The following is a 13,523-nucleotide window of genomic DNA, read 5'->3' as shown; positions in this document are numbered from 1 at the left end:
CTGTACCCACGGAGGCACTTAGAGCTTGTGAAGATGGCACATGACACTCAGCCTGGTGCCTGATACTTACTGCTCCGGACTTTTATAAGTAATTCAAGTCAGTCTAATCTTAATGTTTTGTTACAAATTGGATGTGTAAAGAATTCAGGATTTCAGAAAATTGAGTTCTATGCCCAGAAATGGTTTTCTTATATTTATTTGAATTCATTTAACTACAGTCCTATGTTTTGAGATAGTGAATGGTGACTCACTGTACTTATTTTGTTTTGTCTTTATTTTTCAGAAACAAACAGAAAAATAGACAATCCGGAACAAAAAGAAAAAGGTGAGAATATCAAATAAATAGCCTTTCAAACACTGGAAAAAATCATCCTACCATTCAGGAACAATATGATGATTGTATTTTCTATCACTAGTTAAAAGAAATTGCTCCTGGCTTTATTATTTCAATAATTTTATCAACATTTATTAATGTTCTACATAAACAGTAAGAGCTAAGGTAATGGAGAGAGATTGTCTGGCTTCTAGTCCTGGTTTTACCATTCACTGTATATGTGTCTTTGAGAATTGACTTAACTGGCATGCCTCAGTTCCCCCTTGTGTGAGAGGAATAGTAATAGTACCAACCTCAGAAACCATGAGACTGTTGTAATTAAATGAAGCTATGTGTAAATTGCTTAAAGCATTGTCTTGCAAAGGAGAGCACTTAGGAAACATTAAGTATTTATTTTTACCTATGTTGACAACTGTACGAGGCATAGAGTTCAAAGAATTCTAAATGTGTTATTCTTTCAAGAGCTTCTTTCAAGGAGCTCTGAAGTATTGGAAAGACATGTATGTGAATGAAGTTACTTCCATATAGAAAGAATCTTCTCTGCCTTCCAAGAATTTATTACAAAGGGATTCTAATAAATTTAATAAGCCAGTAGAGTTTTAATTCAGCTTTCACAAAGGTTCTTAAACTTACTCAGGGTGAGGAACCAAGTTAAAAAATATGGATGATCAGAGAATGGTGGTTATACTTAGGTATCATTTGAATGATAAAATCTTCAATGATTAAACTTTACTACAATTTCAGGGTTACCTCTAATTCATAGTGGTGAAAGCAATATCTACATGTGAAAAGATAGTACCTATTACATTATACATAACATATTGTGTATACCTAATGTACACAGTCTTTCTTGGTATGTAAATAATACTTGATGAACATAAGGAGTTGCTGGCTCTGGCTGTAATTTTGTAGCTCTTAGCCTGGGAGATAGGTATCTAGTTCATGCATTCTTTTTTCTGATGAGTTTTTCATTTTTTTTTCAAAATAATACAGAAATATAGTTTTAAAAGTTATGAAAAACAGCAGGCTTCTCCCCTACTACTGCCGGTCCATGAATCCCATTCCAACTTTCTTTTGACTGTTTCTTCTAATACTGATGTACACATTCCTAAATAATTTGTGAATTCTACAATTTCCTTCTCAATATTGGGGCTGTCAGTTGGCTTTTATATATACATGGTCACGCAAGCTCTCCCTGCTGCCTTACCTCCCCAGTCTTCCGTATGTTTATGGTAGACTGCTAGACGGCAGTAAGTGCAGCAGGACCCCCCTTACCCATGGTTTCAGTCAACCTCAGTCAGGAAGCAGATGATCCCCCTTCTGACCTGCCATCATGAGGTCACTGGTAGCCTAACACTAGGTCACATCCCTGCCTCATTCAACTCACTTCATTTCATCACACGGGCATTTTATAATCGTGCATCATCATAAGAAAAAGGGTGAGGACAGCACAATCACATATTTTGAGATAGAGACCACATTCACATAACTTTGATTACAGTATATCATTATAGTTCTATTTTATTATTATTGTTAATCTCTTCCTGTGCCTTATCTATAAATTAGACTTTATCACCAGCGTGTATGTTTAGAAGAAACATAGCATACAGCAGGTCTATAAACATAGCATTATCGGTGGTTTTAGGTATCCACTAGGGTCTTGTACCGAATCCCCTGCAGATGGGGGGCGCTGCTGTATTAAAGAGAAAAAGCGAAGCAGGGAAGAGGGTATCTTTAGCTGTTGATAAAATTGATCACTTCCCTCCTCTAGAACACTTCCCTTGGCTTGCTGGATACCATGTTCTCTTGGTTTCTCTCCCGTTCTTTTCTCTGTGTTTTCTCATCCTCTTTGGAGGGACACCGCTCATCTCCCTGACCATCAACACGAGTGCCCCAGGGCACTGTCCTGGGAGCATTTCTTTAGCTGACACACTCCCTTGATCATCTCCTCCAACCTCGTGGCTTTAAAAATCTCTCTATGGCAAAGTTCACATGCTTACTCGCAGCCTAGGCCTCTTCCCTGGTCTAGACTGGTGTGTCCAACTGTCTACCTGCTGTCTACCTGACCACCTCAGTTGGATCTAATAGTCACTTCAGACTCAACTCCTGACCTTCCCCCCTCGAAGCCCCTCCTTCGAATTGTCTCTTTCATGCCTCCCTGTCATTCCATCAGCCCTCTTTCAGAATATATCCAGAGTTCAGCTTCTTCCTGCCACCTTCACCCATTCCCACCTAGGTGCCAGCCACCACCATCTCATGTCTGCATTATTCAGTTGCCCCCCAAGTGGTCTTCCTATGTCTGCCTTCGACTCTATAATGTTTCTCCATGCAGTTGCCACAGTGGCCCTTTTAATACCTAAGTTGTATCATGTTGCTCAGATGCCTCCAGCATCTTCATATCTTTCTCAAAGTAAACCAGAGTCCTCTGCAGTGCTTTATAAGCCTTCACACACTCTGTTCTCCCTCCTTCCTCTTCTACAGGATTCCTCCCCAGCCTCATGTCCTAGGACTCTCTCTCTCTTTTGCTCACTCTACTCAGGCTACCCTGGCTTCCCTGCCACGCACACACAGGACTTAGGGCCTTTGCACCTGCCATTCCCTACAGGCTGAATGTTCTCACCCAAATACCCACATGGTATCACCTTAGAACAATGAACATTTCATCTCATGACTCCAAGGCAAGGATCCCTGATGTGATGGGCTGAAGCTGCTCTTTGGGACCAAGTTTAGCCAACTCTAACTCTGTGGCCTCAGATACCAACCCAGAGTGTAACAGAGAAGGGAGGTGAAATAAACCTTTCGTCCCTTATTCCTGTTTACCTGTCCTATGTTAGAGAAATAAACACTTATAAGGAAAATCCTAGTTTTCTAAGGCCTCTGTTTAACCCTCCTCCCCACCATGCCTCCAAGAGTTGAGTTACGTATCAGATTCAGCCCTTACCTACAAATTACCACATTCCCATAAAAATTATATTTAATTACATATATATTTTTTAAAAACCTCACATCTCAGTGGCTTAAACAAGACAGGAGATTCTTTTTTATCCACATAAATAATTAGGACCAGTTGAGTGGCTCGTTAGGGACCCAGCTTCCTCTCTTGCAATTCTCTCATCCTTAGTCCATACTTTATGTTCCAAAAGGGCCATTTGAGCACCAACCATTATAATCACATCTAGATAATAGGAAGAAAAGAGGGAGGAGTAGGTTTCTTCAAAGAACTACATTTAACTGACAGAATTTTGTTAAAGTTAAAATTCAGGGTTCTGACTCTAAGAAAGAAAGGAAATCATATATTGAGAGGAAGCAGCAATTAGTAGTCTAGGGCATGCAGGATTATGCTCCTTTTATTACCAAGATATAGTCTACCACCATTTTTCAGGAAAATGACTGCTATCCTATGCAAAAAATTTGTAAATCATCAGAGTATGTTTATTAAAAAACTATCACCTTCTCATCTTTCACCAAAAAATATTCATCTACTTAAATATTTGCCTGCCTACTACATGTCAGACACTGTTCTAGGCAAGTGAGTAAGACAGACAAGGTTGCTGCTTTCATGGAGCTTGCACCCCACTCAGTAGTCCAGAACACACACACAAACTGAAACAGTGACAGCACTCTGAAGGAAACAACGTTGGAGAGATTGCTGGGGGAGAAAGAGAGGTAAGAAGGAGAGAAGGTCAGGGATGCATGCAGTCAAGGCAGCCATGTCAATGCTGAGCTAAGAGCATTTTGAGTGGAGGGACAGTCTGTGCAAAGGTTCTTAGGTGGGAAAGAAGGGCCGGAGAAACTGGAGCACCCTGAACATGCTGAGAGCATGTGCCATTCAGCCAGAGAGAAATTCATAGACCAAACCATGGCAGGGTTCCTTCATGCAGGGGGGTGTCATACCCAGTCCGTCTAAGTGTCTGTGTAAGTCAGAGATTTCTCATTCACACTTGGTTGCTTCTAGGAGGTCCACCCCAGTACTGCTTATAAAGGTAGAGCCAGGGAGAGTGGATAGCTGGCATTGTTTGTGGCAGATGGTGAACAGGCGCAGCCCTGACTGCAGGTCCTGTGAGTTTTCTGTGCACCCCGTTGCTGCCCACTCCCCAGAGGTTCTGCTTCATCCTTAGCAACAGTGCCTCCCTCTCACTGCCCTTGGTACCTGCACTGCTTTATCTCCCAGGGGGTTCTTGTCTCAAAGGGAGTTTTCCAGTGGAGTGGGGGCTGGACTTCAGGGGCTATTTCTTTGTGGATGCTATGGAGAGAATCAGTACGGCAGCTTTGCTTCATTGACCCATCTCTCCATTGTGTAAAATGACAGTTTATATCAGAAGATGTTTGCAACCAAAGTATTTTATTGAGTGTAAAATTCAGGACTGGTCTCAGAATTAAAAGATGAATCAATGTTAGCCCAGATTCATTGAAAATACAGTTTGAACAAATGATCTACTTTAGGAATTATATCTATTTTTCCCTCAGATAGAGTTCTATGATACCATTAACTGGTAGTAGAGAAGGAAGGGGAAATATTCCATTTTGGGATTATGTAGTGAAAAAATGGAGCATGTTTTAATAGGCAGACTTTAGTTTCATAGTAGAAAAGGAGTTTTTTTTTAATGGTAATGACAAATTTGTCTCAGGATGAATTATTAAATTGCCTGATTTTCTACTTATATTATTTCCCATTAAGTATATTGATGAGGAACTACTAATGAGCGTGGGAAGATGTTGCTTTACTAGAATTAGTAATTATGAGTCCTTTCTTTTAGTTTATTTATGGGTTTGAAAGAGGACTATTCTAAAATAGGCCCTATTCATAGAGTCCAGGTTCTCAAATTAAGTCAGATTATTTACATTTTAGTTGCTGTTTATTCATGTTTTCGTTTCTCGCCACTGGATGTCACCCTTTCCCACATATTCCACAACCACAGCTGGTACTGCAGAGGAAGTGCAAAATGGCTTATTAGATGTCAAATCTGAACAATTATTTTTATTCATCCATTTATTCAATACATATTGAGTACCTACTATATGCCAGGCCCTGTTTTAGGCCCTGGAACTAAAACAGTCAGTGAAAATGAACTTCCACTTCTCATGGTACTCATTATCTAATGTGAGATGGGAAGCCACAGGGAGATTCTGAGCAGAATATTGGTGTGATCTGCCTTATGCTTCAAGGCTCGTTCGGTCTCTAGGTGTAAGATTGGAGCAGGGAGTCCACTAAAGAGGAGTGCAAAGAGTTGATAATGGCCAGGATTAGGATGCAGGGCAGAGATGGTGAGTGGTTATATATTCTGTGTCTATTCACTCACATGTACAGTCAGTCGAATTTGCTAATGGATAGGATATGGGATATGAGAGACAGGAGTCAAAATGACTCAAAGCTTCTTAAAAAGCTGGTGCTTTAAGAAATTTAACAAATTAGACAGAAAAGTATGTAACATGTTACTGATTTAAATATATTCTCAAATGTCAGTTATTAGTTGAGGATTAGTGAACCTTTACAGAAATTTGAAGAGCAACAGAATACCCATACCTGCAGAAAAGAAATGTGATTTTGTTGTTAAAATTGCACTTGGATCAGGGATTTTCCTGAAATTTTTCTTTGATGTAGGCTAATATTTAATATACCATTATATTATATTATTCATTTCATTTAAGAATATGCTGAAACAGTAAATTTTGTGACTGTCTTTAAGAAGGCATTCAAAGATCCTGGTTACTATTTGTATTCTTTCAAAAAGTAGTAATTAGTGCCCTAACCAGACACCAGGTGGCAATAGAAAACAAGTCACATTTACACTAACAGAAATTTGTAATGCAGCGTGAAGAAAAGGCTGAGATGGCGGTATGATCAGCTTGGTTCAACTAGTACCACCTATGGATACTTCTGAGTTGTCTATGATCATAAGGGAAATAGAAACAGCATAAACACAGGCAATAATCCAGCCTCATTAAGAAATGTTCTTGTTATTTTAAAAACGTATATGTATATATATATGTCTTTGAGGTTTTCCCTGGGATTCTTAGAACCATATGTACACATATGAGCAAACTTGTTCTCCATTGCCCTAAGGATGAAAACTAAACTTTTTAGTAAAATAAATAAATAATCTCAGGATCCAGTTCCTGCTTTTAGCTTTTCTCTGGGTAAAATGCTCATCCTTGACAATCCCCTTTTCACATTCACCTGGCAGACTCCCTCTTTAGCACTGAGGTTATCTCTGCAGACTACACCCCTATCTCCTACCCCAGACCAGGAGGTATACTTCTCTATGCTCCAAAGACTCCCTGTGCTTATAGAATTTTCGCACATTTTTTGAGTTTTCCCCTTAAGACAAAAAGTCTCTTAAGGGTAGGAACCATGACCCACTCTCTTGTATTAATCAAGGTTCCCAGAGAGATGGACCCAAAAGTGTGTACGTGGGTATGTGTGTGTGCACACATGCATATGTGGAGACAGAGAGATACAGAGAGAGAGAGACACAGATTCAGTCTAAGGAATGGGCTCACACAGTTGTAGGGGCTAGCTGGTCCAAAATCTGCAGGGTAGGCAAGAGGCTGGAAACTGAAGGAAGAGTTGGTGTTGTAGCTTGAGGCCAAAGGCAGTCTAGAAGCAGAATTCCCTCCTCTTTTTGGTGGGGAAGAAAGGTCAATTTTTTTTTCTTTAGTCCTTCAACTGATTGGATGAGGCCCACTCACATTAAGGAGGACAATCTGCTTTATTCAAAGACTACTGATTGAAGCGTTAATCTCATCTAAAAAAAATACTTTCACAGCAGCATCCAGAGGTGTTGGACCAAATGTTTGGGTACCATGGCCTAGCTAAGTTTATACATAAAATTAACCTTCACATCCCTCCACTAGCACTTAAACATAACATAATAGGAGTTGAATACATAGTTACATTATGAAAAAATGAGGTTAATACCTTTTCATCTGGTGGTAATGAGATGCAAATAGCCTAAATGGTAGACAGAAAGAGCTTATAAGTAGAAATATCAAAGTATGAATGAACTTTGTCTGTGATGTATTATATTTTTCATATAAATTATTTTCATGTAAGTTCTAATTTAATACTTAACCCCAAAATCTTGTGAGTTAAGTATTTTCAGCCATTATTTCTTCAAATACTTTTTTCTTCTTTCTCACTTCACTTGTTTTGATACTCTGATAACATGTTGGACTTCATGATAATGTCCTACAGGTCTCTGAAACTCTTTTTTTTCTTTCTCTTTTTTTCCCTCTTTGGATTGTCTGATTTCTGTTGATCTACTTTTAAGTTCAGTAGTTCTTTCTTCTGCCATTTCAAATCTGCTGTTGTACCCATCTAGTAAAATTTTCATTCTAGCTATTCTTCTTTCCAGCTCTAGAGTTTCAATTGCTTCTTTTTCATAGTTCCCGTTTCACTACTGAGATTCCGTATCTGTTCATGTATTAATACCATGTTTTTCTTTGTACTTACTTGTAATTGCTAATTTGAAGTGTTTTAGTATCTGGGCACACTCAGAGGCAGGTGTTATTGACTCTCTTTTTTATTTTCTTGAGTGTGAATCAGGAGATTCCTGTTTGTTTGCATGTCTAATAATTTTGGGTGAAAAGTTAAATTTGTATATAACATGTAACAACTACAGAATTTGTTTTGTTTTGTTTTCAAAAGATTCTTAGTGTTTAATAGACAGTTAACTTGCCTGGACTCAAACTGAAATATCACTCTCCTGCCATGTGAAGCATCTAGTCTCTGCTCAGGATTTTTGGCATGCAGCTGCTATCTAGTCCTCAGGAAAGTGGGGCTGGAGGTGCGCTGTGCCTGTGCAGTTTAGTGGTCTGCCAAAGATTTGGGCAGAATTCACACTCAGATTTGGAGTCTTGCTTCTAAGATTCACCGTCTAAATTTCTAGATTAATTTGCCAGACCAAATTCTGTTGTCTTACAGTTCAAGTCAGTAGAACATGTATTTTCTGCTACCCCAACTGGATGTGTATTGAGAAATGTACTCAGGCAAAACACAAAACACAACAAACTTGCAGAGTTCACCAGAGTAGTTCTGTCTTTCAAAGTTAGATTTCTGTAATTAGCCTCCAAAAGACCCCAGTGATTCTTGCCTCCTGGTATTCATCCTGCTGTGTAGTCCTCTCTCCATTGAATAGGGATGGCCTGTGTGTCCAATAGGGTATTGCAGAAATGACAGAATGTGACTTCTAAGGCTAGGGCATAAAACACATTGCAGCATCTACTTTGATCTCCTTTGGTTTGCTACCTCTAGGGGAAACCAGCTGCCATGTCATGAGAATGCACAGCAACCCTTTGGACAGGTCTAGGTAGCAAGGAACTTGCATAAGATAATAAATATTTATGCTTGTTTTAGATAATAAATATTTACGCTTGTTTTAAGTTGCTAAATTTGGGTTTGCAGTTATATATAACTAATCTATCCTCCAGTTTCTACCTGTTTTTACACCAGCTCCCCGGGGCTACCCATGAAGATGAAGAGTTATCAGTCAGCCAGGGATTTGGGCAGAGTTTAATTCTCAGATTTTGGACCTCAGCCCTTGACTGAGATGACATACTTGCTTCCAAAATTTCCCTTTCAAATCTCCTTCTGCTCTGCTGTTCTGCATGATGTCATCTGTCCCCTTCAATGGGGAAGGCTACAGTTTTCCGCTGCCTGACTTCGGGTGTTTGGGGAGCACCCTCACACATAAAAAACAAACTCACCATTTTTACCAAATGTAGAAATAGTCTTTCAAAAATAAGTTATTCTGTTTCTAAGTTCCTGCCTATTTTTGGTCACTTTCCAGCACCTTAAATAGCTGTTTAATGTTACAGTGATATTTCTTAAATCACTGAAATAGTGATTTAATGAAATATGAGTCAATTAAATTCATTGATTTAATGAAATATGAATAGCCACACTCTGAATATTAGGGCAGCCGACCATCTCAAAATTGTAAGCCAGTCTGGATTCCCTTACTGTGAACCACTTATTCATATTTATTTTTTCTATTATTGATTTTCAGGATTTCATTTATATTATTGATATTAATCCCTTGTTGGTTTTTATATTGCAAAAATTATTTTCCATTTGGTTCTTTAGCTATTTTATACATGATGTCTTCCATACACATAATGGTTGGAATAAATAAGTGTATAAATGAATGCATGAGAGACTGGTGTTCTCTGGCTTGTTACAGTAACTTTGAACAGGTCCAACAATATCTCCTTGTTTTCATATACTTTTTCTATTATAAAATATAAAATACATATAAAACATTGCACAGCCTTGATTCAGATGACTCTGGCTTGGGAGCTCTGGAAATGTAAAGTGTGGTCCTTCCCTCAAAGAATTCATTTGTTTTATCTTATTGAAAGAAGAATTGCAGTACCTGGCTGGGAGGACACCTGTCATCAGGCTTCAATCATTGGGTGTTTGAGGGGGGTCCTTTCCATTGATAGCCATGGGCTGGACCGAGTCATCGCTGCCTAGGGCTTAATTACTGCATGGTTAGTGTAGGTAGGTCTCTGTCTGTTAGCTGCCCATGGGAGGTGCTGTGGCTCATTGTCTTCAGCAGTCCCTAAATCACTATATATATCCCTCATTATTAGCTCCAAAAGCCCACCTAGATGTAGTGCAGCCTGGCAGTTAGTTCAGGGCACACCACTGCACCTTGGTAGTTTTCCCATATTGTAGAAGAGCAATGTAGCAGTAGCTCACTTAAACCAACTCAGGGAAAAGCTGTGAAAAAACAATCTCCCTCCCACCCTTGCAGCTGTGAAAAGAGGTTATGAGATAACTGCTGTTACAGAGTTATTATAGTCATTACAGTCAACAGCTACGGTCGTTCTAGTGGTTCCTAAAATACACCAGCAGTTATTGTCTGATTACTTCTACAGATAAGTTAATTATAGGAGATTTCTGACTCTTATACAAGTCTGATTTAGAGAGAAGTTTAATTACAGCAATTTTAGTGATTTAAATAAGCTCAGCATATATTACCAGTCTCTGCAAATGCAGTAGAGCTTTTTAGCTATGTTGAAATACACATTTGCTTTGTTTTTATTTTTCATTTCATGATTTAACCATTCTGTAGTACCAATGATAATTCAGTACACCTGTTTCCACCAGAGTGCCTCTTTAGTCGAACACACCACAGGACAGTAATAGCAAATTCTGTTATTAAAATCCCATTCTAATGCATCCCATTGAGGACTCAGCATTTTACAAAGCTAATTTCTGTAATGATTGTGACAACGTGAACAAGAAAGTAAAATAAGTTTTCCTAAGGAAAATACCCAAATATTACTGTGTTTTAAAGCTATCATTAGCATCTAAATTTTCTTTTAATTGATGGGAAATGTGACCCTGTCTTGAAATCAGAATGATCCACTTTGTTGTGTATTAACACATTGTCTATTTTTATACTCAAGCAAATTAAAGATTAACATATTTTCCATGTATGCCCAAGCAAGTTTAAGATTAAGGTTTCAAAAGCTGTGCCATAAGAAGTCTGTGCTATCAGTAGTTGAATATATTCACTTGTCTAAATAAGACTTCAAATTGGAGAGTGCGTGAGTTTGAAAAGTGCACTCCTGAAAATTACTTAAGTCTGATTACAGTGCCGTACTGCACAGTGTTTTTTGTTCTTCTGATACAATGGTAGATTTCACCAGCATTTACAGAGGTAATTCTTGCAAGGTGTTTATGTTTTTTCACTTAAAAATCAAATATATGTTGACAATAGAAAGTATTGATCATGAAAGTAAATGAAATTCTCTGTTTCAGTTTGGGTGATTTTATTATATTCTGCCGAGGAAGTCAGTCTCCTTACATATCCCTAATACCATGAAATAAATATCCCTTGGGCTTTGAGCCTTTGCTGGAATGCTCTTCTTGCTCTCATCTACTTGGATCCTGTAGTCCTCAGCTGTCACTGAGCCTGGTGAACAGTGGCATAGGGCCAGGTGGGAGTCGCTGGGGTCAGAGACACACTTAAGAATGGGACAGAAAGGTAGACACAAGCAGCAGATGATGCCCAAGAGGCCAGGCAGGAGGCAGCTCACAGGTGTATCTTGGAAACAGGGAGGAGCCCTGATCTCCAGGGTTTGGGAACAGCCTACCAGTAAAGCTGGGAGTGGGAGGACATTTGCTAACAGAATTGTTTCCATCTAGAAAAGGGTCTGGTATTGGACTGCTCTGAAGGCCCCGGCATACCCCACAGCCCCATGACTGGCCCTTCCTTGGATGGCTTAGGAGCTGGTCAGGGCTATGGCAGCTGGGCACCCGGTCATGTGGACATCAGCAACCCTCATGGTTTACCAGCTTCCTTGACACTTTTGTGAATCTTCCACTTTCCTCTGGCCCTCCATCTAGAATTGTGAAGCTAATATATGGATAATTAGCTGCTTTTGAAACCAGTGATGCCCCCAAGTGCAGGTTGATTCTGTTTAGGCACCCGTGTATCATACAGCATCTCTCAACCCTGTCTGCTTATTAGACTCACTCGTGGGAGCTTCTGGGAAATGCCTGGTCCTGCCACTGATTCATAGCTCTGGGCACAGTAATGTGCAGCTGTGAGAAGTGCCAGGTAAGGGGTGATCTGGGGCACAACCCATCTGTGTACCAGGGCCACCTTAACTAAGATTTTTCACTGGGTCCCCCAGGCTCAGATATCATTTCTTGATAATATTTGAGTCCAATTTGAAGGGGCTCTTTAATAGTCGGGGGCCTGGCTGTGCCTTACACACAGAAGGTGCTCAGCATTTAAACCTGTGGACCCATTTTTGGGTTACCAGGGAGAACTTTTTTTAAAACTCCTATCATTAAAGTAATAAGAAAACATCACTGAGGTGATTAAAGGCATCTATTTCATATGTTCTCCAGATTATGCACTACTAGAGATAATAATCAGTAAAGGCAAATATGTGGCAACTAATATATTGCGAATTCTAAACTCATTTCAAACCATTAATATGTTTGTTTCTTTGGTTATGGTAGCATCAGAAAACACTGATTTTTGCTTTTGGGTTAATTTTTAAGTCAGCACGTGTGGGTGAGGAGAGTAAGAGAAGGAACTGTGTGTATTCTAACACACTTTCTTATCCCGGGATTTGTTTGTTTTGGGTGAGGGTATGGCCTCTCTCCAGGTCCTGGGACTTCAGCCATCCCTCTGGGTGTTGCCCCTTCTGAGAGAATGGGTGAGGGGACTGAGGAGAAGAACAACAGCTTCTCCCTGGGATGATGGTTTATTAATTTAACAAATATTTCAGCTTGCATTGTTTGCCATGCTCCGTGGAATGCCCTGAAAACTTAGTATATTAACTACAATCTAAGGAGGGAGAGGCAATGAGCACAATGTTGTGGGAGGGAAGAGAGAATAACTTGCTGCTGGCGGGGATGGCCAGGAGCTGAAGTCCTCAGGGAGGGACAGTAGTTGAGCTGATCCTCAAGTAGTGAACAAGGACTGTGTCCATGGAATTCTCTTTGCACAAACCTGGAAATTCAGATCCTTAATTATTTTAATGGCAGGGATGAGGGATGATATGCAAAACAGCTTCTAGTTGTTTCTGTGTTTGTTAACTATTCCCAAGAGCTGTACTAAGAAGGTGTCATGGGGCATCCTTCTATAAAAACAGTTTAAATTGATTAGAGTCCTGTCTCAAAATTCTTGATAACTACCACTTTTGGGGAAAACTACCATAATGCATTTTTATCATGCAATATCAAGTGATTTTTACACTGTCTCTCCTTTGGTTCTTTAATACTGTTGATGATACCTTCTCCTATTTGTTCCTTTCCCATCTCAAGTAATAAATTTAATTAGAGCCTTCTTCTTCTAGGAATATATATGTACGTCTGTGTTTAACTTACCTGGAGCTTTCAGGGGTTGTTAGCTACCATGATTATAATATCAACTCTGCTCAAGTTGTGTGAAGCAGTCTCAAAACTAAATGTGAAATAAAGATGGATGACATCTGTTTATACAACATGATGCCTCTAATTGGTATCCTTTACATAAAAGCCAAGGTTTGATAAAGGTGTGTTTCAGGTAATAACCTTGATTTTTATGCTTAATTGAAATCTGGCTCCTCTCCCTCAGGGATCACTGGCTTCTTTGTGCATTTATACCACCATATTAGTGATGTTGTTAGTAATGTCATTCAGCTAGTCATAGGGTGGAAGTAGCATTAATTACAAATTATA

General features: G+C 39.4%; 1 protein-coding gene across 13 annotated transcripts in view; it reads left to right on the top strand.

The window, feature by feature from the left end:
- ASPH (aspartate beta-hydroxylase) overlaps positions 1-13,523 on the top strand; it is a 223,489-nt gene that overhangs the window by 105,274 nt on the left and 104,692 nt on the right. For all 13 annotated transcript variants that reach the window (XM_073229585.1, XM_073229578.1, XM_073229576.1 and 10 more), the window contains one exon: positions 284-325. In XM_073229585.1, coding sequence (XP_073085686.1) covers positions 284-325 — 42 coding nt within the window. The remainder of the gene's footprint in view (positions 1-283; positions 326-13,523) is intronic.

The sequence above is a fragment of the Manis javanica genome, chromosome 2, assembly GCF_040802235.1.
Source record: "Manis javanica isolate MJ-LG chromosome 2, MJ_LKY, whole genome shotgun sequence".
NCBI classification, from domain to species: Eukaryota; Metazoa; Chordata; class Mammalia; order Pholidota; family Manidae; genus Manis; species Manis javanica.
The sequence above is the reverse complement of the archived record's forward strand: the minus strand, read 5'-3'. Positions and strand labels throughout refer to the sequence as shown.